The 24,884-nt window shown below is 41.6% G+C and overlaps 1 protein-coding gene across 1 annotated transcript in view; it reads left to right on the top strand.

Annotated features, from left to right (window-relative positions):
- LOC145417581 (glycine receptor subunit beta-type 4-like) overlaps positions 1 to 24,884 on the top strand; it is a 311,160-nt gene that overhangs the window by 159,257 nt on the left and 127,019 nt on the right. Inside the window, exons 5-6 of the mRNA XM_080286285.1 lie at positions 17,136 to 17,218; positions 21,288 to 21,422. Of these exons, the coding sequence (XP_080142411.1) occupies positions 17,136 to 17,218; positions 21,288 to 21,422 (218 nt within the window). The remainder of the gene's footprint in view (positions 1 to 17,135; positions 17,219 to 21,287; positions 21,423 to 24,884) is intronic.

Raw genomic sequence — 24,884 nt, 5'->3', positions numbered from 1 at the left:
CCCCTGCCCGTTGCTGAGGCAATGCTTGCCGTGTGGACAACAAAACAAGTGTGCCCGGTAGTGACCAATGGCCGCCAGAAACTGCTTGATCTGGTAACACTGCTAAAGAAGCGAGGGATATACGTTCAGTGGGCAGTGCCCGTCAGGCATTGCCCGCTCGTGCGGACAGGTCCTTATGAAATGGATTGCCGTGTCTTTGCCCGGAATGAAGGCACAAGAAATAAAATGAATAAGAAATAAATTACACTTCCACCTTACGTTCCGTGTCTCAATGAAGGGGGTAAGAGTCAGTGGTCTATGTCCCCAAGACGTTCCATATAGGAAAGAGTCAAGAGGATGAGTGTTACGTTTGGAAATCCCTGCTGGACAATGTATTTATCCCTAGTTAACCCTGCCTCCAGTAACAACCCAATTAGAGTTTAAATTACCAGGTGCTTCATGCCATGCAACTATTACAGCGAAGTATTTACGATGTTTAGTGTAATGATGTAACTTGGCACATCGATCCCGTAGACTTTTATTGCTCTGATTACCCTTGTGTCTTCAGGTAGGTTATGGCGCGTCGATCCCGTAGACTTTGATAACCCCGATTAACCTAGCTCGGTGTGTGTGTCTTCAGGTTGTTTATGGCTGGTCTGAACGAGGCTGTTGGAATGGTTAGGTGTGAGGCTCCAAACGAGGGTGTAATAAACAGTGGGGGGAGGTCACGGTCTGCCTCTGGTCATTGTAACCATTCAGACTGAGGACGTAAATATGGTTCTGTTACTGCTAACCCCAGGTGACGATTAAGGTTTGGGATAGGCAGAGAGACAGATAGATAGACAGACAGATAGAGACAGACAGACGGAGAGTGTATAAATATACCGAGACAGAATAAGTCAATCAGAGTGTAAAATGATGTTAAATATGTACCAAGCTGAGATGGCTGCATGGAGAGAGAGAGAGAGAGAGAGAGAGAGAGAGAGAGAGAGTCATTTAACATAATTAAAAATATATACCCCCCATCAAAGAACCAGCGGGGACTTTCAAGAAACTAGCCACACAAGGAGACAGGGTATGACAAACGGCTTTTAACGTCGGGTTTACATAAGGGAACTCATTAGCATCAATCTTACCTAATTCAACCTGTTCTAACATAATCTAATCCAATTTAACCTAAGCTGACCTGTCCTAACCTCACCTCGCCTCACCCGAACAATCCTAACCTGTCCTAACCTAATCTCAACTACTCTAATCCAATTTAATTAAGAAGACCAAACTCGACCTGACCTAACCTTATTTTACCCAGTTCCATCAAACCTCATATTGACAGAAACCTAACCAAACTTAACCTAATCTATGCTAACCTAACCTAACCTAGCTTAACCTAATTCTACCTAGTTCGGCCAAACCTTATCTCCATTTTCCCCTACCATAAACCTGTCCTACGGTTGACCCTCTCCCCCAACCTTTCCAAATGACCTCCCCTAACTTCCCCATTCCTTACCTCAACTAACCTAACCCAGCCTTCCCATGTGACCTATCCTGACCTCCCTAGACGAACTTACCTAACCCCCAGTCCCTGTACCCCACTCCTCTCCCCCGCCCCTCCCCTCCCCCTCCTCCTCCTTCTCGTCTCTCTCCCCTCCACTCCTCCCCCCTCCCTCCCCTTCCTGCCCCCTCCTCCTCCCCCTCCCTGCCCCCTCCCCAAAGGCAATAACACCATCTCTCCCACACCTAAGACATCTTTACTGACGGTACAAGTTTCTTAATACACCACTGTGCTGTACTCTCTCTCTCTCTCTCTCTCTCTCTCTCTAGCGCCTTTCCTCCAAGACGTTCTCCCCCTGCGACAAATGACCCACATCCTGCCCAAGAAATTAGGGGCGTCCAGGTTGACTGACCCTACAGCAGGGTTGGTGATCTTTTTTTTTCAATTGATTTTTTTTCTTTCTTTGATTTTTCTGTATATTATATAGCTAATATTTCCAAAGCAGTATACTGAATACTTTACACTTCATGTCCTGTCTATCCACTGATGGTTCGGGCTGAAATCCACTGCCCAGAATCCACATACATACCTGTTCAAGTCCTGTCTGTACACTACTGGTTAAGGCTGAGTTGCCAGTGGTAATCAAGACAGCATATTCCAAAGCTGATTTTATTACCACACTGAAAAATCTTATGCTGATATTACTATGACATGGCCTTAAGTGACCCAGCATAGCCTACCTAGTCTTATGACTTTGGTTTTTGATTCATGGCTCATTATTTCAGATATACAAATAATTTCAATACTCAGCTACACAAATGTAAAAATATTTTTTCTGTCATACAATGTAGCAATTTCTGATGGCATCATTCTCCAAAATTTGCTAACTTAATGCTTAAATATCTGAATAAATGAATTCCAACACAAAGTTATACACAACTTTCATAAAACCTTGGGATTTTTTGTTAACTTTTAGATAAAAAATAAAAATAAAAATAAAAAAATAATTTTTTTATTTAAAAAATCAATGATTTAATCACATTAACTCAATTTGACTTAATCAATGTCAACCCTGCCCTAAAGACAATTTTTTTTAGTTAGCCCTTGACCCGGAATTTTTATTTATTTCTTTATTTCTTTTTTATTTTTGTAAATTAGTAGACGCCCCGCACCTCCGGCTCTTCAAAATGTCGTCTCGCTCTCTCCCTCTCTCTCTCTCTCTCTCTCTCTCCATGCATCTATATCCATTTATCTCGCTCCCGTGCCCTCTGAAGCGTGTAAGATTATAATATATATTTTCAGGGTCGGTGATGTCGAAATGATACTATAAAAAGTGGCGTGAGGGTATGCGAGGGACGGCCGGGTTTTACGGGCGACTGATCGACTCGTTTCGTTTCGTTTTGTTTCGTTCAAGAAGCTACCGACCTGCTTGCGTGCGTCGGCCTTCGTCACCTGATGGCTATATAAGAGAGAGAGAGAGAGAGAGAGAGAGAGGGAGGGAAATTTGCGGTCATTGTAAGGTGAGTCAACCCCCACACTCCTCTTCTCTTCAACAATATGGCGGTCATTTGTCTGAAGTGCTGAAACTCTTGAAGTAAAGGCGTAAAGCTCAATGAAAATAGGAGGGGGGGGGTGGCGTTGGAGGGGGAGGGGTGAGGGGGGTGGGTGGGGTGGGGAAGGGAGGTTGAAGTGAGAGGGTGTGATGGGGAGGGGGTTGAAGTGAGAGGGTGTGATGGGGAGGGGGTTGGAGTGGAAGGGGGGGAGGGGGTTGGAGTGGACGGGGGGGAGGGGGAGGGGGGGAGGGGGGCCATGGAGTGAGGGGAGAGGGGTAAGGAGTAGTAGAGAGACGGAGGGGGTGGAATGAGGGAGAGATGGAGGGGGGAGGTGAAGTGGGAGGGGGGTGGAGGGGAGCACCAGGGTCTTGAAGTTAAATGACGTCAACACTTCCGGTCTGAGGAGTGTTTTAGTCTTTCAGTCTTTCTACCTTAGGACGATTTATTAGTCTGAGAGAGAGAGAGAGAGAGAGAGAGAGAGAGGGGGGGGGAGTTTGTTTTAGTATGAATGTATGTGAGGAGATGCTGGTGTATATGAATTTGAATGTGTGTGTGTGTTTGTAAGTCCACTGCCCGCGAACCCTCAAAAACCACATCACTCATCACAACTTTTTATCCCCGTGTGTGTGTGTGTGTGTGTGTGTGTGTGTGTGTGTGTGTGTGTGTGTCTCTCTCTCTCTCTCTCTCTCTCTCTCTCTCTTCTATTACAGCAGCTACAAAATGTTTCACCAAGCTAATTCGTTCCTGTAAATCGTATCGCCATTTTTACCTCCCTGTCAGTCAGTTCTAAAGCTCGCATTCTCGACTATCATGGAAGCTCCCTAACACCTTTTCCTTGGCGATGTATTTTGTTTATTAAACCTTTCCGTCCTCTTCTGTGTTGCGAAAATCCTTCCAACATCGCCATACTCCTCCTCTGACGCAAATAAATCTACAGCTATATCCATTAAATATTACCAGTTTATCTCCTCACTAAATTATACACCCATCCTTCACGTCCACTCAAAAGGAATCATCAAGTATTAAAAAATAAATAAAAATAAACTAAAAATCCAGCGCAGGCATTCCCCTCATTTTTCCAACCTTTAATGGAGATCTGATTTCTCTCTCTCTCTCTCTCTCTCTCTCTCTCTCTCTCTCTCTCTCTCTCTCCTGCCGCCCTAACCCTGATTGAACGTGTGAATTTTTAAGCTAAATATTCACGCCGATTAAACACAAGATTTTTTTAATGTAAAGAGAATTTCTAACTAGAGATGAATTAAGTGCTCTTTGCAATGTTTTTTTTTTTCTTATCTGAGTTGTTTATCATTCTCTCTCTCTCTCTCTCTCTCTCTCTCTCTCTCTCTCTCTCTCTCTCTCTCTGTGCATAATCGCATTTCTGCATGGCATATAGGGGACTTGGCTTAAATGTGTACATGATGCAAGAGGTCTGACTGACGAAAGTAGGTGCGCACACACACACACACACACACACACACACACACACACACACACACACACACACACACACACGTCTGAGCATACATCAAGATCACATTAATTACCAGCCTTGAGCATAAACACATACAGGCAGACGGGAGAAACTGCTTATTAAACAAGCACACACACACACACACACACACACACACACACACACACACGTAAAGACAAACACTCGGACATGCATGCACACTTAACTAGAGATATCTAAGCATTATCATCATCAGCTTATGTCAGTCCAGTGCAAGGTAGGGTCCCTTCCCTTCTCCATTCTCACTGCATGGAGGGCAACAACAACAACAACAACAACAACAACAACAAAACAAGAACTTCAAGAACACGCACAATATATGGCCGGGTCTGTTTTTATTATTTACGGGAAATAAATGGTCGTGTGTTTTTGTTTTTAAGCGAAATATATGGACGTGTGTTTTTGCATTTGATGGAGAGAGAGATATATATAGGGCCAGCTCTAATGTGTCTCTTTTTATATGACTAAAAATATATGGTCTAATTTAAGTTATGGAAAAAAAATGAATACCTGCACCTCTCCTCCCTCATACAAAAGACAACGAGATTTATGAAACGCGCGATAATCAAATTTATGACAGGTTTTATAATCGGAATGTATGATAAATTCTGGGTTGTTGCAATCACATCCATCAATCACTCCACATCCACATACATTACGGGCCACTGCATACATAAAACGAATAAATTAATCAGAAATACACCCATAGCTACACCGGTAAATAAATGATAAAGTGGCAGTGGAAATGTAATGAGTAAATGATAAACCAGACCCTGATAACGCTAAGCCCGTTCCCGCAACACACAAGACACGACTGTATAAAGTAAAGCCTATACATTACTTTTTTATGCTTGGAAGAAGGAACCCAAGGCCAGAAACAAGGAACCCAAGGCCAGAATTAAGGAATCAAAGGCCAGAAAAAAGGACCCCAAGGCCAGAAACAAGGGACCCAAGGCCAGAAAGAAGGAACCCAAGGCCAGAAAGAAGGAACCCAAGGCCAGAAAGAAGGAACCCAAGGCCAGAAACAAGGAACCCAAGGCCACAAACAAGGAACCCAAGGCCACAAACAAGGAACCCAAGGCCACAAACAAGGAACCCAAGGCCACAAACAAGGAACCCAAGGCCAGAAGTCCGCTAGGTTGTTCCTCCATAGAAAAATAAGAAAATATCACTTTTAAATTCTTCTCTACAGCCCTTTCTTTCCCGCTCAGTAAGTCCCTACTCATGAACGACGGCCTATTGAGGTGATATATTGTTACAGGTGCACAAGGAAAGAGCAATAAATGTCTGTGTTATTGGGGTAGTAAAGACAAATAAATGAGCTGCAAACTCTTATAGGCAGATAAACATGTAGATAGAAAGATAGATAGACAGACAGACAGATAGATAGGTCGACAGAAAGAGGTAAAGACAGACAGACAGATAGATAGGTCGATAGAAAGAGGTAGAGACAGATGGACAGATAGATAAGTAGATGGAGAGGGAGACAGACAGATAGATAGATAGACAGACAGATAGAAGGATAAACAGATAGACAGGTAGACATGGATAGACAGATACACTGATAGACAGACAGACAGGCAAGTAGACATAGAGACAGAGACAGAAAGATATATAGACAGAGAGACAGCCACAGACAGAGACAGATGGACACAGAGAGAGACAGACAGACAGACAGATAGGTAGACAGATTCTGGAAACACTTTTCGAAATGGGAAGGTGGAGTTAAAAATCATCCTTCATTTCCACCTTCACTTTTATACATTCTTAGGTAAACAAACATCGTCAAGAGGCAGCAAGAATGGGTCAAAAAATATTACGTCACCATACTGAAGTGGCACAGGGAGGGGGGGGGTAGGAAGAGACGATAGCTTTTGGAACGGGGAGCGAAGAATTATGGGAAACACTGTATATTAATGAGAGGTAATTTGTAGCGCCCAGGTAATTACTTATATGGAGATTATTGGGTCATTTGACTTGATGGATGTCTTGGAAGGAGCCGCTTAAGGTGTGGAGAAATACACGTAAGATGTGGAGAAATACACGTAAGATGTGGAGAAGTACACGTAAGATGTGGAGAAATACACGTAAGATGTGAAGAAATACACGTAAGATGTGGAGAAATACACGTAAGATGTGGAGAAATACACGTAAGATGTGGAGAAATACACGTAAGATGTGGAGAAATACACGTAAGATGTGGAGAAATACGCGTAAGATGTGGAGAAATACGCGTAAGATGTGGAGAAATACGCGTAAGATGTGGAGAAATACACGTAAGATGTGGATAATACACGTAAGATGTGGAGAAATACACGTAAGATGTGGAGAAATACACGTAAGATGTGGAGAAATACACGTAAGATGTGGAGAAATACACGTAAGATGTGGAGAAATACACGTAAGATGTGGAGAAATACACGTAAGATGTGGAGAAATACACGTAAGATGTGGAGAAATACACGTAAGATGTGAAGAAATACACGTAAGATGTGGAGAAATACACGTAAGATGTGGAGAAATACACGTATGATGTGGAGAAATACACGTATGATGTGGAGAAATACACGTAAGATGTCGAGAAATACACGTAAGATGAGAAAAAATGAAAAAAAAAAATCTTACTAAGGAGATTTATTGGTGTTTTTAAGGGAGGCAAAAATAAAATAATAACACTTGATAGAGAGAGTCTGTAATTATTCTCTCTCTCTCTCCCTCTCTCTCTCTCTCTCTCTCTCTCTCAATAGATCGACCAATACAGATAAAGATACACTGACAGATAGATATACGGGTAGAAAGACAGATCGACCAAGCTGACTGACTGATTAACTGATACACACAGTACTGACATTCAATCATACATGCATATATACACAAACACACAGATTAATAAGCACAGATAAAGAGACAGAAAGATAGATATAGACAGACAAAATTCAGATTATACAGTATTTACGTCCTCTCGCTTCTCTCTCCTCTCTCTTGCATATTTCTCTTTCCCTCTTTTATCACTCTTTCATAGCTCTCTTTCTTGCATTTCTCTTTCTCTTTATCCGCCATAATTCTTTTGCCACACCCTCTTCGCTTCTCTCTTTTTTATAATCTCTTTCTCCCTTTTCCACATAGTCATTCATGGATCTTCATTACCACAACTCTCTCTCTCTCTCTCTCTCTCTCTCTCTATCTATCTATCTATCTATCTCTCTCCCTCTCTCTTTCTCTCTCTCTCATTTATCTTCTCTTTCTCCTTTCTTCATCCCAAGCTTGGCTACAGGAAATGACCTTCTTCCTTTCATCTTCTTTATTCATTCTCTCTCTCTCTCTCTCTCTCTCTCTCTCTCTCTCTCTCTCTCTCTCTCTCTGTCAGGGGGAGGATTAGAGTCCCAGGTGACGGTAAGCTGTGGCCAGAATCATCTCGCTTGGGTGTCACCTGAGAGAGAGAGAGAGAGAGAGAGAGAGAGAGAGAGAGAGAGAGAGGAAAAGTAGGGCATAAATAAAAGCAGGAAGGAGACTAGAGGGGGGAGGAGGAGAGGAAAGAGGAAGGATGGAGGACAGGAAGGAAAATGGGAAAGATGGAGAGATGAAAATGGAGGGAGGAAAGAAGACGGAGGAAAAGGGACAAATGGGTGAAAATAACATGGAAGGAGAGTAGCAGAGGAGGGAAGGAAGGAAGAAGGATGGAGGGAAGAAAGAAGGAGGGATGAAAGGATGGAAGGAAGGAGGAAGGAAGGATGGAGGGAAGGAGAGAGGAAGGATGGAGGAAAGGAGGTAGAGGAAAGACATCTCCGGCCCGCGCCTCATCTCCGCTCCCTGTCACACGAGAGAGAGAGAGAGAGAGAGAGAGAGAGAGAGAGAGAGACAGACAGACAGACAGACAGACTGACAGAATTAAAACTACGAGATATGAGGGTGAGAAGTAACGAAAAAAAAAAATAACGAAGGAGCGAGAGGGGGTGGGAGAGAGGATGGAGGGAAGATGAGAGGGAAGATGGAGGGAGGGAGGCAAGATGGAAGATGGAGGGAAGGAGGAAAGATGAAGGGAGGGAGGGAGGAAATCTGGACCACATCCTCATATTCCCTCCGACATGTCACACGAAGCGGGGGAGGAGGGAGAGGGAGGGGGAGGGGGGAGGAAGGAGATAGGAAAGAGTGGAGAAGAATGGGAGATGTGAGTGAAAAGGAGATGAAGAAGTAAAGATGAAGGAAAAGGAGAAGAGACGAGGGGAAGAGGGAAGGATGTAGAATGAGAAGAGGAAAATTAGAGAGAAGAGGAAAGAAGAGGAGGGGAAAGTGTAAGGATGAAGAAAGAGAAGAAGAAATGTCCAATTAGAAAGGGAGGATGATGATGGATGGAGAAAGGGAGGGAAAAGAGAGGTAGAGAGAGAAGAGAGGAAAAGAGAGTGGGTAGAGGAAGAGTGGATAATAATTTGGGCTTTCATTTATAAACAGGAAGAAGAGGGAGGAGGAAGAGAGAGGAAGAGAGAAAAGGAGGAGGAGGAGGAAAGAACAGCTAGGAAGGAGAGGGAGAGAGAGATAAAATGGAGAAAGAAAGGAGAAGGGGCAACAGAAAACGGGGAGAGAGAGAGAGAGAGAGAGAGAGAGAGAGAGAGAACCCTGCACACACACACACACACACACACACACACAGTAAGAAAACTCCAAAGTGCACTCAAATCTTGCGAGTCCGTGAAGGTGAAAAAGAGAGCAGGAAACTAAAATAAAGAGGAGAGCAGAGGAAAAAGAGAACAGGAGAAAAATACAAAAAAGAGCAGAAGAAAAGCAAATAAAGAGCATAAGAAAAAAATAAAGAGAATAAGAGAAATAAACAAACAGGAGAAGAGAAACAGGAAGGGGGGAAAAAGAGAAGAGAAAAATGATGCTGAGGGAAAGAGAGAGGAGGAAAGAAGAGAGGAGGAAAGGAATAAGAGGCAAGAAACAAAATGAAGTAATGAAAAGACAAGGCAGCAGCTCAGGAAGAAAATGAGAGGGAAAAATAATAATGAGACGAGGGAATTTACAGGATGAAAAAGTCACTATACAGCAGAGAGAGAGAGAGAGAGAGAGAGAGAGAGAGAGATGGTAACTGGAGGAGAGAATGAGAGGACGATACTGAAATATGGGAAAAAAACTTAAATGAGAGAGAGAGAGAGAGAGAGAGAGAGAGAGAGAGAGAGAGAGAATAAGCTCAGCCCCGCCACAATCACAACGCCAAACACGTACGCACGTAAAGGAAAACTCTGTAGTGGCCCCAAATCACACGGACCCAAGGTAGTAACCAAAATATAATGAGATAAAGTTGAAGGGAAGAATAGCCTTAGTCTGCCATAACACCTGGAAACGCGGAAGCAAAAAGAGGAGGAGGAAAAATGAAAACAGTCAAGAAATTATAAAAGGTTAAGGGAATTAAGAGAGAAATTTTAAGTTTGCCCTAAAACTTGGACACAAATGAAAACAATAAAATGATAAAAGAATAATAATAATAATAATAATAATAATAATAATAATAATAATAGTCTGCCTTAAATCCTGGACACAGAAAAAAATAAAAAGATTAAAAAAATATAAAAGATTAAGGGGACACTGGGAACTCTTAAGTCTGTCCTAAAACTTGGACCCAGAAGAAACAAGAAACAAATACTCAAATAAAATAATAATAATAATAAAATCTTGGTCTACCCTAGAAGTTCGACGCGGAAAAAATAAACACGAGAATTATTTATCCTCTCATTATTTGCCATTTATTTGCAATATTTAATAAATGTAACTCAAAATTGATACATTTCCTTTGGTAAGCCTTCGTGTACAGTGATTCTCTCTCTCTCTCTCTCTCTCTCTCTCTCTCTCTCTCTCTCTCTCTCTCTCTCTCTCTCAGATTATTTTAGTGTGTGATTTCCTTTCTTTTTTTTTTTAAGCACAAAACACAGCATTCAGTTCCCCTTAAATCTTAAAATCATCAATGTCATACTGAATAAAATCGCCTGGTGGATTGAAATAAAAAATAAATCATCGGGCTGAAAAGGTTAAAATCTTGCCAAAACAAATAAATAAATACATAAAATTGGATCAACAAAATAGGAATAATTTTTTGTTTTTCATTTTTTACCGACAAACTTACTTCCGTTTTCTTTCATTTTATGGGAGACTCTGGTAATGGCCTTCGAAACTTAAATCCTTTTGCTTTCTCCTTTCGTTTCATCTCGACTTCTTCTTCAACTCTGTCCATTAAACTCTCAATCTCCTTTTCCCTCTGTCACATGTCCAAACCCACCTCAGACCCTCCACATTTCCCCTCTCCTATGAACCGAAAGCTGAATTTTCTTTAGTTCCTCCTCCCTCCGAACTTTCATTTTCTGTTTCATTTCTCCTCCATTCTCCCCCTAAACCTTTCATTCTCATCTCCCTTCACACACATGTCGAAATCATCTCACATCCTTCACATTTCTCTTTTCCTCTAAATCCAAAACTTATATCTTTTCTTCAGTTCCCCCTCCCTCCGACATTTCATTTTCTGTTTCATTTCCCGTTTTCTATGAGTGCTTCCTCCCCGACCCGCCTCCCCTGTCTCTTCTCCTTCGTTTTCATTTCCTCCTTCCTCTCTCTCCTCCTCCTCCTCCACCTCAAGGTAGCCGGGGTCTTATTCTTCTTCTTCCTCCCTCTCCTCTTTTCTTACTTTATTCCTTATATTCTTTTCACTTGTCGTCTCTTGTCTGAGTGGCTGACATCTTCCTCTTCTCCATCTTCTTTCCACATTCTTTTTCTACTTTGCTTTCTAGTTTCATCTTAGACTTTCTTCTTCTTCTTTCTTTCTTTTCTTTCATTCTTTTTCTTACTGACTTACTCTCTCCCAGCTTTCAACGTTCCTTCTTAATCTCTCTGCGGTGGTTTTCTATTAATGTACATCTTTCCTGCATACTCATTTCCCTCGCATTTTTTTTATTCCTCCTCAATTTCAACTTTTCAACTTTTCCCAGCCATTTATTTCTCCTTGTTTTCAATTATGCTTCCTGATCATTTATAAGATTTTATATTTTACCAAATTTAACTTTTATATAGTTTTTTACGAATGTTACCTTTCTGACACACACACACACACACACACACACACACACACACACTCGAGGCTACTGGACCCACCGTTATTCACACCCACAATAACTCTCTCCCATATTTTTCTCCCTATTCACACAGAATGACACGTCCCCCAGCACCCACGAATCTTACACGGACACGTACACAACTCACCCGCGGCCCCTGAGGACACACACACACACACACACACACACACACACACACACACGCTAACTGCATTCTCGCAATCTAATTCTGCTGCTACTCCCGCTACTCTCTCTCTCTCTCTCTCTCTCTCTCTCTCTCTCTCTCTCTTCCTAACCATACTGTTTCTCCAACTGGTACGTTCACATCCTCATTTGTAAAACCTTGTCGAAAAAAATAACACGATCATAAATAAAGTAATTAACCGTTGTTCTTCCACCTCAACTTGACCTAGATTTGCGTTTATTTATTTATTTATTTATTTATCTTCTCTCATGTAACTCAAAAGGCCTAAAAAGACAATACTACGGTTCTGCGTCCTTTCCACAGCACTTCTTCATGACCGGCATCTAGTGTTACAACTCTATGGCGAAACAAAAAGACGATGCTACGCCTTCACATTTTTCCATAGCACTTCTTCATGACTAACATTATATTCTGCTATTATTCAGGTGCTAAACTCAGGACTCAAGTTGGAAAGATGGAAATGTTAGGCCAAGTTAAAGTGAAATGAGCATTGTGACATTCTAGTTTTATGCTACCGCTTCAACTCAGCATGCAAGATGGACAGACGGACTAGTTAAGCAAAGTTAGAGAAAAAAGGAGCATAGCATCATTCTAGACGTGGCTATAAATCGGGCCTCTTCTAAGAACATACCAGGAAGTTCACCTCTCCTCACAACACCTTGGCTGATTACTACACTTCTCCCAGTCTTACCTTGTTTGGGGGAAGAAAGTGTGACTTGGCTGTGAATGTGTAATGAGATTTTCTTTAAGTCTCTCGTCCCTAGACAGTTTCTTAATTTTCTTAGTTTCCGTTTATTTCGCAGCTTCTTTCCGTTTTCTTTTTTCTTTTTTTCAATTTCTCTTTTTAACAAACAGACGATAGGCAACTTAGGGAGCGTCTCTGCTAATTTTACGTGGTACAGTGACACATTATTTTATCTGGTACTAATTTCCCCGGTACCATGACGATGTTACCAAACCATACGCTATATATATCTCACCTCAATTTCACTTCTCCATTATACTCCTATAATTAAAACAAGTGAAATAGAAGTGCGATATGTTTTTTCTCTGATAAAATGCATTAAGTTATACTCGAAATGAGCGGATCTTGAATTTAGCTTTCTATCATCTTGTTCATATAATTTTTTTCTTTGGAGGGAACAACGTATGAGCTTCTGGCCTTGGGTTCCTTCTCCCTTACATTAAAAAAAAAAAAAAATCTGCTAGGAACCATGCCCCCCCCCCTCGTCTGACACACTAATTAATATATTATTGTGACATAATGAGTTGGTACTGCATCACACTAACTGACCTATAAAAAAAAAGTTCCACCTCCGCCAATATCACCACCACCACCTCCACCATCATCACCACCACCACCACTTCCAGCTCCACCACCAGTTCCACCATCACCATCATCACCACCACCCCATCCACCATCACCACCTCCACAATCACCACCACCACTTCCACCTATACCACAAACTCCACCATCACCATCATCACCACCATCATTTCCACCTCCACCACCTCCACCATCACCACCACCACCACGACCACCACCACTACCACCACCACCTCCATCATCACAACCACCACTTCCACCTCCACCACCACCACCACCACTTCCACCTCCACCACCACCACCACCATCACTTCCATCACCACCACTTCCACCATCATCACCACTATCAATTCAACCTCCATCACCACCACCACCATTTCCACCTCCACCACCATCACCACTTCCACCTCCACAACCACCACTTCCACCTCCAGCAACACCACCACCACCATCACCACCACCATCACCATCATCACTACCACCCCCACAACCGCCATCATCACCACCACCCCTTCTACCTCCACCATCGCCATCATCACCACCACCCCTTCCACCTCCACCATCGCCATCACAACCACCATAACCACCACCACCACTTCCACCTCCACAACCACCACTTCCACCTCCACCAACACAACCACCACCCCCACCATCACCATCATCACCACCACCCCCACCACCGCCATCATCACCACCACCCCTTCCAACTCCACCATCGCCAGCATCACCACCACCCCTTCCACCGCCACCATCGCCATCATCACCACCACCATTTCCACCTCCACCACTACCACCATCACCATCATCACCACCACCACCACCACCACCACCATCACCACCACCATAACCACCACCACCATCACCACCACCACCATCATCACCACCACCACCATAACCACCACCACCATAACCACCACCACCACCATCACCACCACCACCACTACCACCATCACCAGTCATTACAAAAACCGCCACCACTCCCGCTAACACCAGCACACCTGTCCTCACATCTCGCTTCACACCTGGCTCCTGAGGGGATTATTACCACGTGTTTACCAGGCATTGCTTCTGAGCCACACACACACACACACACACACACACACACACACACACGATACCCGGCTGATCCGCTTTAATCATTTACTGCTGGTGAAGTTTGCAAAGATTTTTTTTCGAAAGATAGATTTAAATGAAAAGTCAACTAGAAATGATTATCAGAAAAGAAAAAAAAACGCTAAATGGACATACAGACACACAGGCATACAGACAGACAGGTCGATAGATAAACAGATAGACAGACATACACAGACGGGCACAGATTGATACAGACAGACAGACCAACAGAGAAAGATAATTGATAGATACCGTAACCAGACGATAAACATATACATACACAAAAACCACGACTAATGTGTGTGTGTGTGTGTGTGTGTGTGTGTGTGTGTGTGTGTGTGTGTGTGTGTGTGTGTGTGTAAAAGTGTCAACATCTTACTAAATCCAAGAACGAAAATTACCCCCCAAAATTAATGTTGACTAATTTCCGCTCCTTAAGCCGTCTTTACGTGTACTTGCTCTCCATTTACAACCTTCTTAATTTACACATCGTAGACTGAATTGAAGTTCTTGAGTCATTCAAAATTTCTTATATATACCTAAACGACCTGATGAAGGGACGTATAAGAAATCTGACTTTAAAACATAGGTATATGTAAGGAAAGTAAGGAAGATAAGAGGGAGATATGACGATAGAAAAACAAACAGGCAGAGCTGAAAGGAAAGATAGCAAAAAAATGAAACAGACAGACAGACAGACAGGCAGGCAGAGCTGTGGGGGATGGTAAAAAAAAGAAATGACAAAGACAGACGGACACAAAATTCTGATGTTTAAAGAAAAAAAAAAAAAAGGCGATTCTCACAGGCTGACAATTTTGAGACTTTGGCAATTCTATAATATTATCAAATTTTGGTCCTGACGATTTGAAGAAAGTGATGATTTTGAATTTATATGAGATTTTTGATGACTTAGACAATGTTGATTTTGGGATTTGTGGCTTTGATGATTTAGAGAAACTGACGATTCTAAGCTCTAACTACTGATGGTATGGGAGATTTTGACTCATGATAATTTACAGCCTGGACGACTTACAGCTCTGCCAATAAAGAGTTTTCGCAATCTAGAGCTTTCGACGATTTAGAGCCTTCGGGGAGCGTTTCCAGTGGAGGTCAAAGGTCATCCATTGAGGTCAGCAGCTTCCCTTGTTTATATTTCAGCTGACCTAAACCACCGGAGAGAGAGAGAGAGAGAGAGAGAGAGAGAGAGAGAGAGAGAGAGAGAGAGATTGCAATTATGGGCAGAGAGAAGGACAGCATGACAAGCAGGAAAAGACAAACAGATATAAATAGACAGACAGACAGACAGACACAGAAATAATTCTTGACAAAAAAAAAAAAAAAAACATGAAATAAAAAGGAAAATGACAATAAATGCAAATAACTAAAAAGGGGAATAAAAATATATGGTTCAATGGTGACAGTTCATTAAGTGTGTTCAAGATCCTTCATGTCACTCGCTAATCATTCAGTTAATTACTCTCTCTCTCTCTCTCTCTCTCTCTCTCTCTCTCTCTCTCTCTCTCTTCCTTTGTCACCTCCTCTCCTCATTTCCCTCACCCCGCCTTTTTTTCCATCTTTTCAATTACCTTTATCGCGTCTCTCTCTTTCTCCTTGATTTACCTCGTCTCCCCGATGTTCCTTTGTTCATTCCTGTTCTGTTCATCATGTTGCCGTCTCTGATTCTGTTCTCCCTTCTTGTTCTTTTTTTGGTTTTACTGTCACTCATACCTCAGGGTTTTAACTATTCTCTCTCTCTCTCTCTCTCTCTCTCTCTCTCTCTAACATCCTCGGACTCCCCCTCCCCCCTCAGCGTCACTCACATTCTCCCACTCAGTATCCCTCTATCACAGTCACATACTCTCTCCTAGTCAGTCTCTCATTCTCCTTCCTCCAGCGTACATTGTCTGACGTAACAGTAGCGTGAGAAATATCATTAGCGCTGAAAGACGAAAAATTCTGCAGTGCCGTAATATTAATGCTAACTTCATTGTGTTCATTACGGTCATCATCCTAACCACGTTTCAGATGAGAGAGGCAATTGAGAGACGTGCTTTGAACGTGATAACACAATAACCTGAAAAACTGGGACGATAGACACAGAAAGACAGATAGATGGACAGAGATAGATGTAAATAGATAGAAAGATGGAGACACAGATAAAGGGATAGAAAGATAGACAGACAGATAGATAGACAGACACAGATAAACGGATAAACAGATATAGCTAGACAGATAGATAGATGGACACATGGCTAGATAGACAGACAGAGTCATATGGACAAATAGATAGACAGATAGATAAACAGATAGATAGATAGACAGACAGAGTCATATGGACAAATAGATAGACAGATAGATAAACAGATAGATAGATAGACAGACAGACAGACTGACAGATAAAGCTAAAGTATATAAAAACAGTTTGTACTCGTCTATTACCACAATCTACTAGTCCCAAACACCCCAACGATTGTAATCTCCACCACATACCTAGCGTTTAATAATAATAATAATAATAATAATAATAATAACAGAAGAAGAAGAAGAAGATGAGGATGATGATGATGATGAAGAAAGAAGAAAATTACGAACGAATCGCTAGCAGTACTACAAGAAATCAGGTGATAGTAGTAGTAGTAGTAGTAGTAGTAGTAGTAGCAGTAGTAGTAGTATATAAAACCAGGTAAACTATCCAAGAAGTACTCACCTTTAATTAGGCCTAACGTGTAGGAAAGACCTGTAGGAGAGAAAAGAAAAATAATCAGGTCTTTATTTCCAAACTCATTATAACATTTCACGAACACAGTACTCTCTCTCTCTCTCTCTCTCTCTCTCTCATCTTTTTCTTTTCTTTTTTTTCAGGCTGAAGTTGGTGTTTGCGTGTATGATGGAACTTTCAAAATTCCCGCTCGATTCCCAAGTCTGCACCATGGAGATCGCAAGCTGTAAGTATCTATCGTTCTATCTATCGTCTATCACTCATTGTATCCTGTATATCTTTATCTATCTATCTATTAACATCTAGTAAATTTAAGCGTTTTTTACATTCTATCGGTTTGCAGTAAGTTAATTATCTATCGTTCTATCTATCGTCTATCTACCACTCTCTGTATGCTTTAAATGTTGATCTATTAACTACATCCTGTAAATAAATAATGATGATGATACTATATGACGATGATAACGATGATAAATTATCCTAATGACAGGAAAAAACATAACAGCAACGAAAATAATAATAATAATAATAATAACTAGAACTCTGAAACTGCTGAAGCAATACTCAAAGAACTCCACATTCCAGACGAAAATACTTTTGTTACGACTGTAGACCTAATATTAAGGGACTTCCGGCATGACTCAAAATTTTTACGGATTTTGACCTGTGCCCTTGAGATCAAGGTCATGGTCATTCATACTACGCAAATCAAGTTCAAACATGACCCACTACATTTCCACCGAGTTTGGTCAAAATCGGCCACATACTTTCAGATTTAGCACTTTCAAGCATGATTTCCCTCAATATCTCAAAAACTATTTCTTGGATCTCAATACCAATACCCAGGCGTACTATTATATGCTGACTACTACATAATGGAATATCTGCAAAGCAATCGATTCAGTAGTTTTTGCTGCGCAGGAGCAAAAACTGAAAATACAACATGGACAGCGCTAGTGCTAGGAAAAAAAAAAAATGTGCCAAAAGAAGCGTGCAAACAAGATACATCACTCCTGAAAAATCCAGGTCCCTACCTCGAACGGTCTTGGAATGTCAGCCTTCTAGATCTCCACCCCCCCCCCTCAGGAAAGAAATACGGCAATATCTCCAATATCAATAATAACACTACAGAACGTGGAGTTCTTTAAAATAACAGTAACGGTAATTGTTATCATTATTATAATTATAATGGGGACGCAATTAGGTGAAGGAGTCTTTGATCATCCTGACTGCAGTGATAATAAGGTAAAGTGTAGATTTGAGGAGAGTGGAGGTAAAGCGTAAAGGTAGAGGTATAATGTAGATCATGGTAGTGTAAAGGTAGAGTGGAGATCAAGGTAGAATAGAGGTAGAGTGTAGATTAAGGTAGAGTAGAGGTTGAGTGTAGATTAAGGTAGAGTAGAGGTTGAGTGTAGATTAAGGTAGTGTAAATTAAGGAAGAGTAGAGGTAGTGTGGAGTTTAAGGCAGAGAAGAAGCAGAGTGTAGAGTAGAGAAGAAGCAGAGTGTAGAGTAGAGGTGAAGCATTGATTAAGGTAGAGGTCGAGTAGAGGTTAGGGCAGGGTAAAGGTAGTGTGGAGATGAGAGAAGAGGTAGAATTGAGATGAGGGTAGTAGCAGAGTGGTTTTAATGATGAGAGGTGGGTTAAAATGGAGGGAGGTTTGATGCTGACAGAAGAGAGAGAGAGAGAGAGAGAGAGAGAGAGAGAGAGAGAGATACTGATGTGCAATATACAACGCAAATCAACAAAAAGGCAGCAGCATAGAGCCAACTAAGCCAACGAACACACGTCTAGAAGCTCACGGGCCACAACCATCTTAAGACATCCAAGGCCTTCTCAGACGATCTTCCTGCAGGAGGGAGGGTTAATTACAGGTGTTATCTGCTGAGGAGGGGGTGTCGTGGCCTCCTGAGATGGTGGGGGAAGGATATTACTAATTATTGACAGAAATGACGACTTTTTCACTCACAGGATGCGGCGTCAAACGGCAGATATACAGATACGGAGAGAGAGAGAGAGAGAGAGAGCCGGGTACCTGTCGTGTTTAATCCTCGTTGATTCTGGTTGCAAATTTGATCATAGCACTGAATATTTTACCCTGAGAGAGAGAGAGAGAGAGAGAGAGAGAGAGAGAGAGAGAGAGAAACACGGAAACGCAAAAAGCATCCACCCAAGACACCTACCTTACCAAAACGACTCTCTCTCTCTCTCTCTCTCTCTCTCTCTCTCTCACACACACACACACACACACACACACACACACACACACACAAACCCCTATCATCCGGCTTTTATCTCCCGCAGTCAAAGGCCAAATGACTGCGTAAAAAAGCGTACAGAATCCGGAGTAAAACGCGTAGTGAACTCGTGAACAGGGGGTTGTAAATCTGTAAACAAACAAACATGCGTTGCACACTCGTAGGAAAAGCGTTGTAAACTTTGTGTAAACGTGTGTGGTAAATTCTAGCTAAACGTTGGGAATTGATGGTAATTGTGTTGGGTACTGTGTAGGGAATAGGTAGGGATAGTGGTTAGAGGAGTGGTGTGTTGTTTGAAAGGACGTGAGTTCGTGATCAGTCTGGCGTACTGCTTGATTTTATGCATGTCGAAAATATAGTCATTAATTGGCCTTTCACTACACCCACCGACAGGCTAAATCATCATCATCACCATCATCAATCATCAAACATCATCACCATCATCATCAATCATCAAATATCATCACCATCATCATCAATCATCAAATATCATCACTGTCATCATCATCATTATCTTCAACACCATCATCATCATCATTATCTTCAACACCAGCATCATCATCATTATCTCCATCACCATCACCATCATTTCCACACGCGTTGTAGTATCATAACATTAATGCAGTGAGTCCAGACAGAGTCATAAATTTGTTATAAAAGCGCAGAGTTCGGCGTAACTGCGTAGCGGGTCTATAACAGGCGTATACGTAATAACAGCGTAGTAATTTTCGAAGGGAAATTGTAGTAAAGTAATTTTATATATCCACGGTAAAAAAAAAATGGAAGCTATGTAGTAGGGAATGCTCAGCGAATCCTCATCAAAACTATAATTAACTCATGTTAAGAAAAACAAAATGTATATAATGAATTCATGCTAAAAAAATAGAAAATAAAAGAAAAAAACTACTGAATTCATGGTAAAAAAAAAAAGAAAAAAATATTTATTTCATCGTCAAAAAAGAAAAAAAAAATAATGAATTCCATGATTTAAAAAGGAAAACAAAAAACTAATGAACCGATGGATACAAAATAAGAATTCAAGGTAAAAAAAAAGAAAAGAAAAAGAAAAAAGTATTAATTCATGATCAGAAAAAGTAAAAAAATAAAAATAAAAATGTAATTAATCCATGGTAAGAAAAAGTAAAAAAAAAAAGAAAAAAGTATATAATGAATTCATGGTTTAAAAAAAAAATTGAGGGATGCCAGTATGCATGCCTCACGTTTATGCATTTTTTTTTTTTTATTACGGGTCATGGTAATATATGCCACAGACAAACAGATATACATTTTTACATGCTGACTTTTAAATTCCTCTCTCTCTCTCTCTCTCTCTCTCTCTCTCTCTCTCTCTCTCTCTCTTACAATTCGGCTCCTGTCTATATGTTGCGTTTTGTTTCGGTCGGTGAAATTTTCGTGTTTTTCAATCCTACTGTGAGCGTAAACAAAAGGTCACTTCTTTTCTTTTATTTTCGGCTATTACTTTTACGGTTCGGGTTGTTTCGCTCACTGATGCGTATTTGACTTTAGAAAAAAAAAACTACACAATACAACTGTTATTTTTTTACCTCTCTCTCTCTCTTCTTAATTTATTTATGCATAGACTACTTCCAGATACAATCATTTTCCTAGTTTTGAGTACTGTTATGCTTTTGTCAATAATCAGAAATTAGAAACGCAGAATTCAAAGTTGTAGAATCCAAACAGGTAGCATCCAAGTTTTAGTAATTCAAATGGTTAGAATTCAATGTGTCAGACTTCAAATCGAAAGTGCTGATGTTAATATACTGATGTAGACTTTATTTTCTTGATGACGATGATACAGTAATATCATCATCATCATCATCATCATCAGCAGCAGCAGCACGATCTTTTCTCCAGCTATCATTATTATTATTATTATTATTATTATTATTATTATTACAGGTATTAGTAGCAATAGTGGTGTAGCAGCGGTAGTTGTATTACTATTACTACTACTATTATTATTTTTAAATAATGGAAAATCACATCTTCTCTTTCTCTCCTCCCCCCCCCCCAGTCTCGAAGACGATGAAGGAACTGAATTTGTCTTGGAAGAGCGAGACGCCGATTAAGATGTACAAGAACATGAGGATGCCCCAGTTTGAGATGGAGAAGATCGTGCCCACCACCTGCCAAGAGTCATTCCAGATAGGTGAGTACGAGAGGACCTGAGTCAGTGAGTGTGGAGGTGAGTCACGAGGAGGACAGGTAAATGAGTGAGAAGAAAAAGGCGCGAGTCAGTGAATCAGGAGGAGGATGGGTGAGAGAGTGAGTAGTAGGAGTCAGTCAGTGAGTCGGGAGGTGAGTCAGAAGGAGGATGGGTGAGTCAAAGGACAGTATTATCATGGAAGCTACCTAACACCACTTCCATAGCGATTTATTTTTTGATACGTCTGCCTAATATCCTTTTGTACGTTATTTATGCTGAGTATGGCGATAATGAAAGCCTTTATGCAACACAGACGAGGGCAGTGAGGTGTAATAAGCAAAATAAATCGCTTAGGAAATGGCGTCAGGGAGCTTCCTCAACTCATCGTAAAAATGTCCAAGGATTCCGCTAAGTAAGGAGGGAAAGGGCAGAGGGGACTGGGGGCTGGGTGCGGGGGGTCAGGGAGGAGGGCTGGGTGCGGGGGGTCAGGGAGGAGGGCAGGTTGGAGGCGTTGGGGGGAGGATTGGGCGGAAAAATATGGATGAGAAAAACACTAATTGGGTCTTGACTTGAGGGGGAGAGGGAGGGGATTGGGGTGGGGGGAGGGGAGAGGGGAGAAGGGGTTAAGTGGGGCAGAGCTGGACGTGGTAGAAAGATGGGGAAGGGGAGTGGAAGAGGGGAGGAAGATGGAAAGGTGGGGTGGGGAGGGGAGGGGGAAGAGGAGCGAGGGGGAGGGGGAAGGGGGATGGAAAGGTGGGGAGGTGAGGGGGAAGAGGAGCGGGAGGGAGGGGGAAGAGGAGCGGATGGAAGGGATGGGGGAGTGGAGTGGAAGGATTACACAGGATTACACAGGAAAGCAAACAGCAACAGACCTTATGGTCCTTTCGAGACTGCTTGTTAGAGAAAACTATGACTACAAGATCTAACTCTACATGTTGAAGGATAAGGATAGTAAAGCAAGAAGGCTCCCCCCACCACCAAACCCTCCAGGAAAAAGTGAGAAAAACCACCATGCAGCATGGAAAAACTGACATGGAAATTTTATAGGAAACACTGGAAAGGAAAAGTCACATTCTATAATACTTTATCTATAAGCTACCCGATAGAGTAACCTGAAAGAGAAAGTAAACAAATAAAATAATAGTTACGGCATGACATTATAAACCGGTACATTGAGTTAATGGGATGGTGAAAGGGGGGAGGAAGGAAGGGGGGAAGGTGGAGTGGGTGTCTCCCTTTCTACCCCTGCTCCCTCCCCTTCTCCCCTATCTCTCTCCCCATCTTTTCAACCATCTCTACATCCCTCTCCCTCCCTGACCCTACGTAACTCAAGCCATCTACCTTACCCCTCCATACCTTCTTCTCTTCTTCCTACCCATCTCTCTCCCCTCCCTTTTTCCCTCCCACACTACCCCTCCCTCTCCCCTCCAGTGCCACACTAACTATATCGCAGCTCATTTACCTAATCTCTCCCCATCTCCCTCCCTCACCCCCTTCCCCTCTGTCCCCCCTCCTCCATCCTCCTCTCTCCCTTCCCTCGCCATTCATACTCTCTCCCTATCTCCCTTCCCCTTCCAATCTCTCCCTATCTCCCTCCCTTCCTCCCCACACCCACAGTAATTTACCCAACACGTCCAAGAGGATAAAACACAACACAATTTTTTTCCCCTCACCAAAATGTTGTACACGACTTAACAACGAACATTTTTTTCCGCTATAAACTGCCGGCTGTGTAGATTTTAGGCCTGTTTAGAATTATTTATATACACTATTAACATAATTTCCGGTCACGGGGGTTAAAAAAAAAGTAAAAACAAAATGTGTATTCCTATTACAGAATCGTGAATAATTTTGCATTACTGTGATTTTTTTTGGAAGTGAAGACTCATTTTTGCATGTGTGTGTGTGTGTGTGTGTGTGTGTGTGTGTGTGTGTGTGTGTGTGTGTGTGTGTGTGTGTGTGTGTGTGTTATGAAAGTAAATCTACAGTATAACACGTATGCGTTAATGGTAAAAAAAAAGAAAAAAATCTCTACCGCGTTTAATCTAACAAGACCTACAGTATATCTCTAACCCCAATCAGTTCAGATGATGGCCAAATGTAATCAGTGTGGGGGGTTAATTCTGACTAGTAACCAAGGAGACTCATTCTTACCTCGTGAATTTCAAGCAACCAAAACTCAGAATCGCAATCAGACAAAGTGTAATCAGAATGGGGGATTGATTTGACTACCTTTTTTACTTTTAGTCTTAAAATTATCATCTCTCCATCTTGAATTCCGAGGTCTGTATCAAGAAATAAACACTAGAATATGGTGCTAGTCACGAGGAAGTGCTATGCAAAGGGTGTAGAACTGAAGTGCGGTCTTACTCTGCCACTGAGCTATGTGAAATAAGCTGCAAAAGGACAAAAAAAAATATATGGGTCAGGTTAAGGTGAAACAACTACAGTAATGAAGGAGACTCATCCCAGCCTCATAACTTCATGCCACCACAACTTAGTATCCAAGTGGTGGAAGGTGACCAGTTTCGTCAGGTGATAACAGACTATAGCTTCCAAACGAGCAAGAGCACATTTAATTATAGGTGAAGCATTAAGGAAGATGAAGAAAAAGATAAGGAAGACGGGAAGGAGAAGATAAATGAGAAAGAAGGAAAGGAGGAGAGGGAAGAAGACAATGGCAAAGAAGGGAAGAGGAAGGAGGAAGAAAAAACAATTAGAAAGAAGGGAAACAGAAGGAGGAAGAAAAAGAGAATGAGAAGGACGGAGAAGATGAAAAAATGAGAATGAAGGGAAGAAGGAGGAAGAAAAGGAGAAAGACGGGAAGAAAGATGAAAAAGGCTAAGAAAGAAGGAAGGGAGAAGAAGGAAGGAAAAGATTAAAGACGGGAAGAAAGAGAATGAAAAAGACAATAAGAAAGAAGGGAGGGAGGAGGAGGAAGAACACGACAATAAGAAAGACCGGAAGGAGGAAGAACAATAAGACAATGAAGAGGGTAAAGAAGGGAAGGAGGAGGAAGAAAAGGTGAAGGAACGTGCAAGATGATGAAGAAGGGTAAGGCATCCCCCTGCACGTCAATCACCTTCCATCCCCACGTCAGCTGCCTTATAAACTCAGGTAAAATGCAATAAAAATAAATCCAATAAAGAAGACAGGTTAGGGGAAATAAGATGCAGTAATCCACCCATCCATCAATCACTCTATTATCAGTAAAAAATAACAATAATAATAAATAACAAACCGAGGTACATTACCATCGATGACCAGCTAATTTAATTAATAATTATCCCTCTCATATAAATAACTCGAACGTCATTTATCGATAGCTGTACGTCCGATAACACATTTATGAAAAAAACTACCCTTACCTTTATCAGAAAAGCATCAAACCTTAACACATTACCACCGCCGACTTAATAAATACCGTCAGTAATAACGAAACTCCACATGAACGCCAAGGCATCA

The sequence above is a fragment of the Coenobita brevimanus genome, chromosome 110 (genome assembly GCF_032717465.1).
Source record: "Coenobita brevimanus isolate Jiangsu-jjx chromosome 110, ASM3271746v2, whole genome shotgun sequence".
In the NCBI taxonomy this organism is placed as follows: domain Eukaryota; kingdom Metazoa; phylum Arthropoda; class Malacostraca; order Decapoda; family Coenobitidae; genus Coenobita; species Coenobita brevimanus.
The sequence above is the reverse complement of the archived record's forward strand: the minus strand, read 5'-3'. Positions and strand labels throughout refer to the sequence as shown.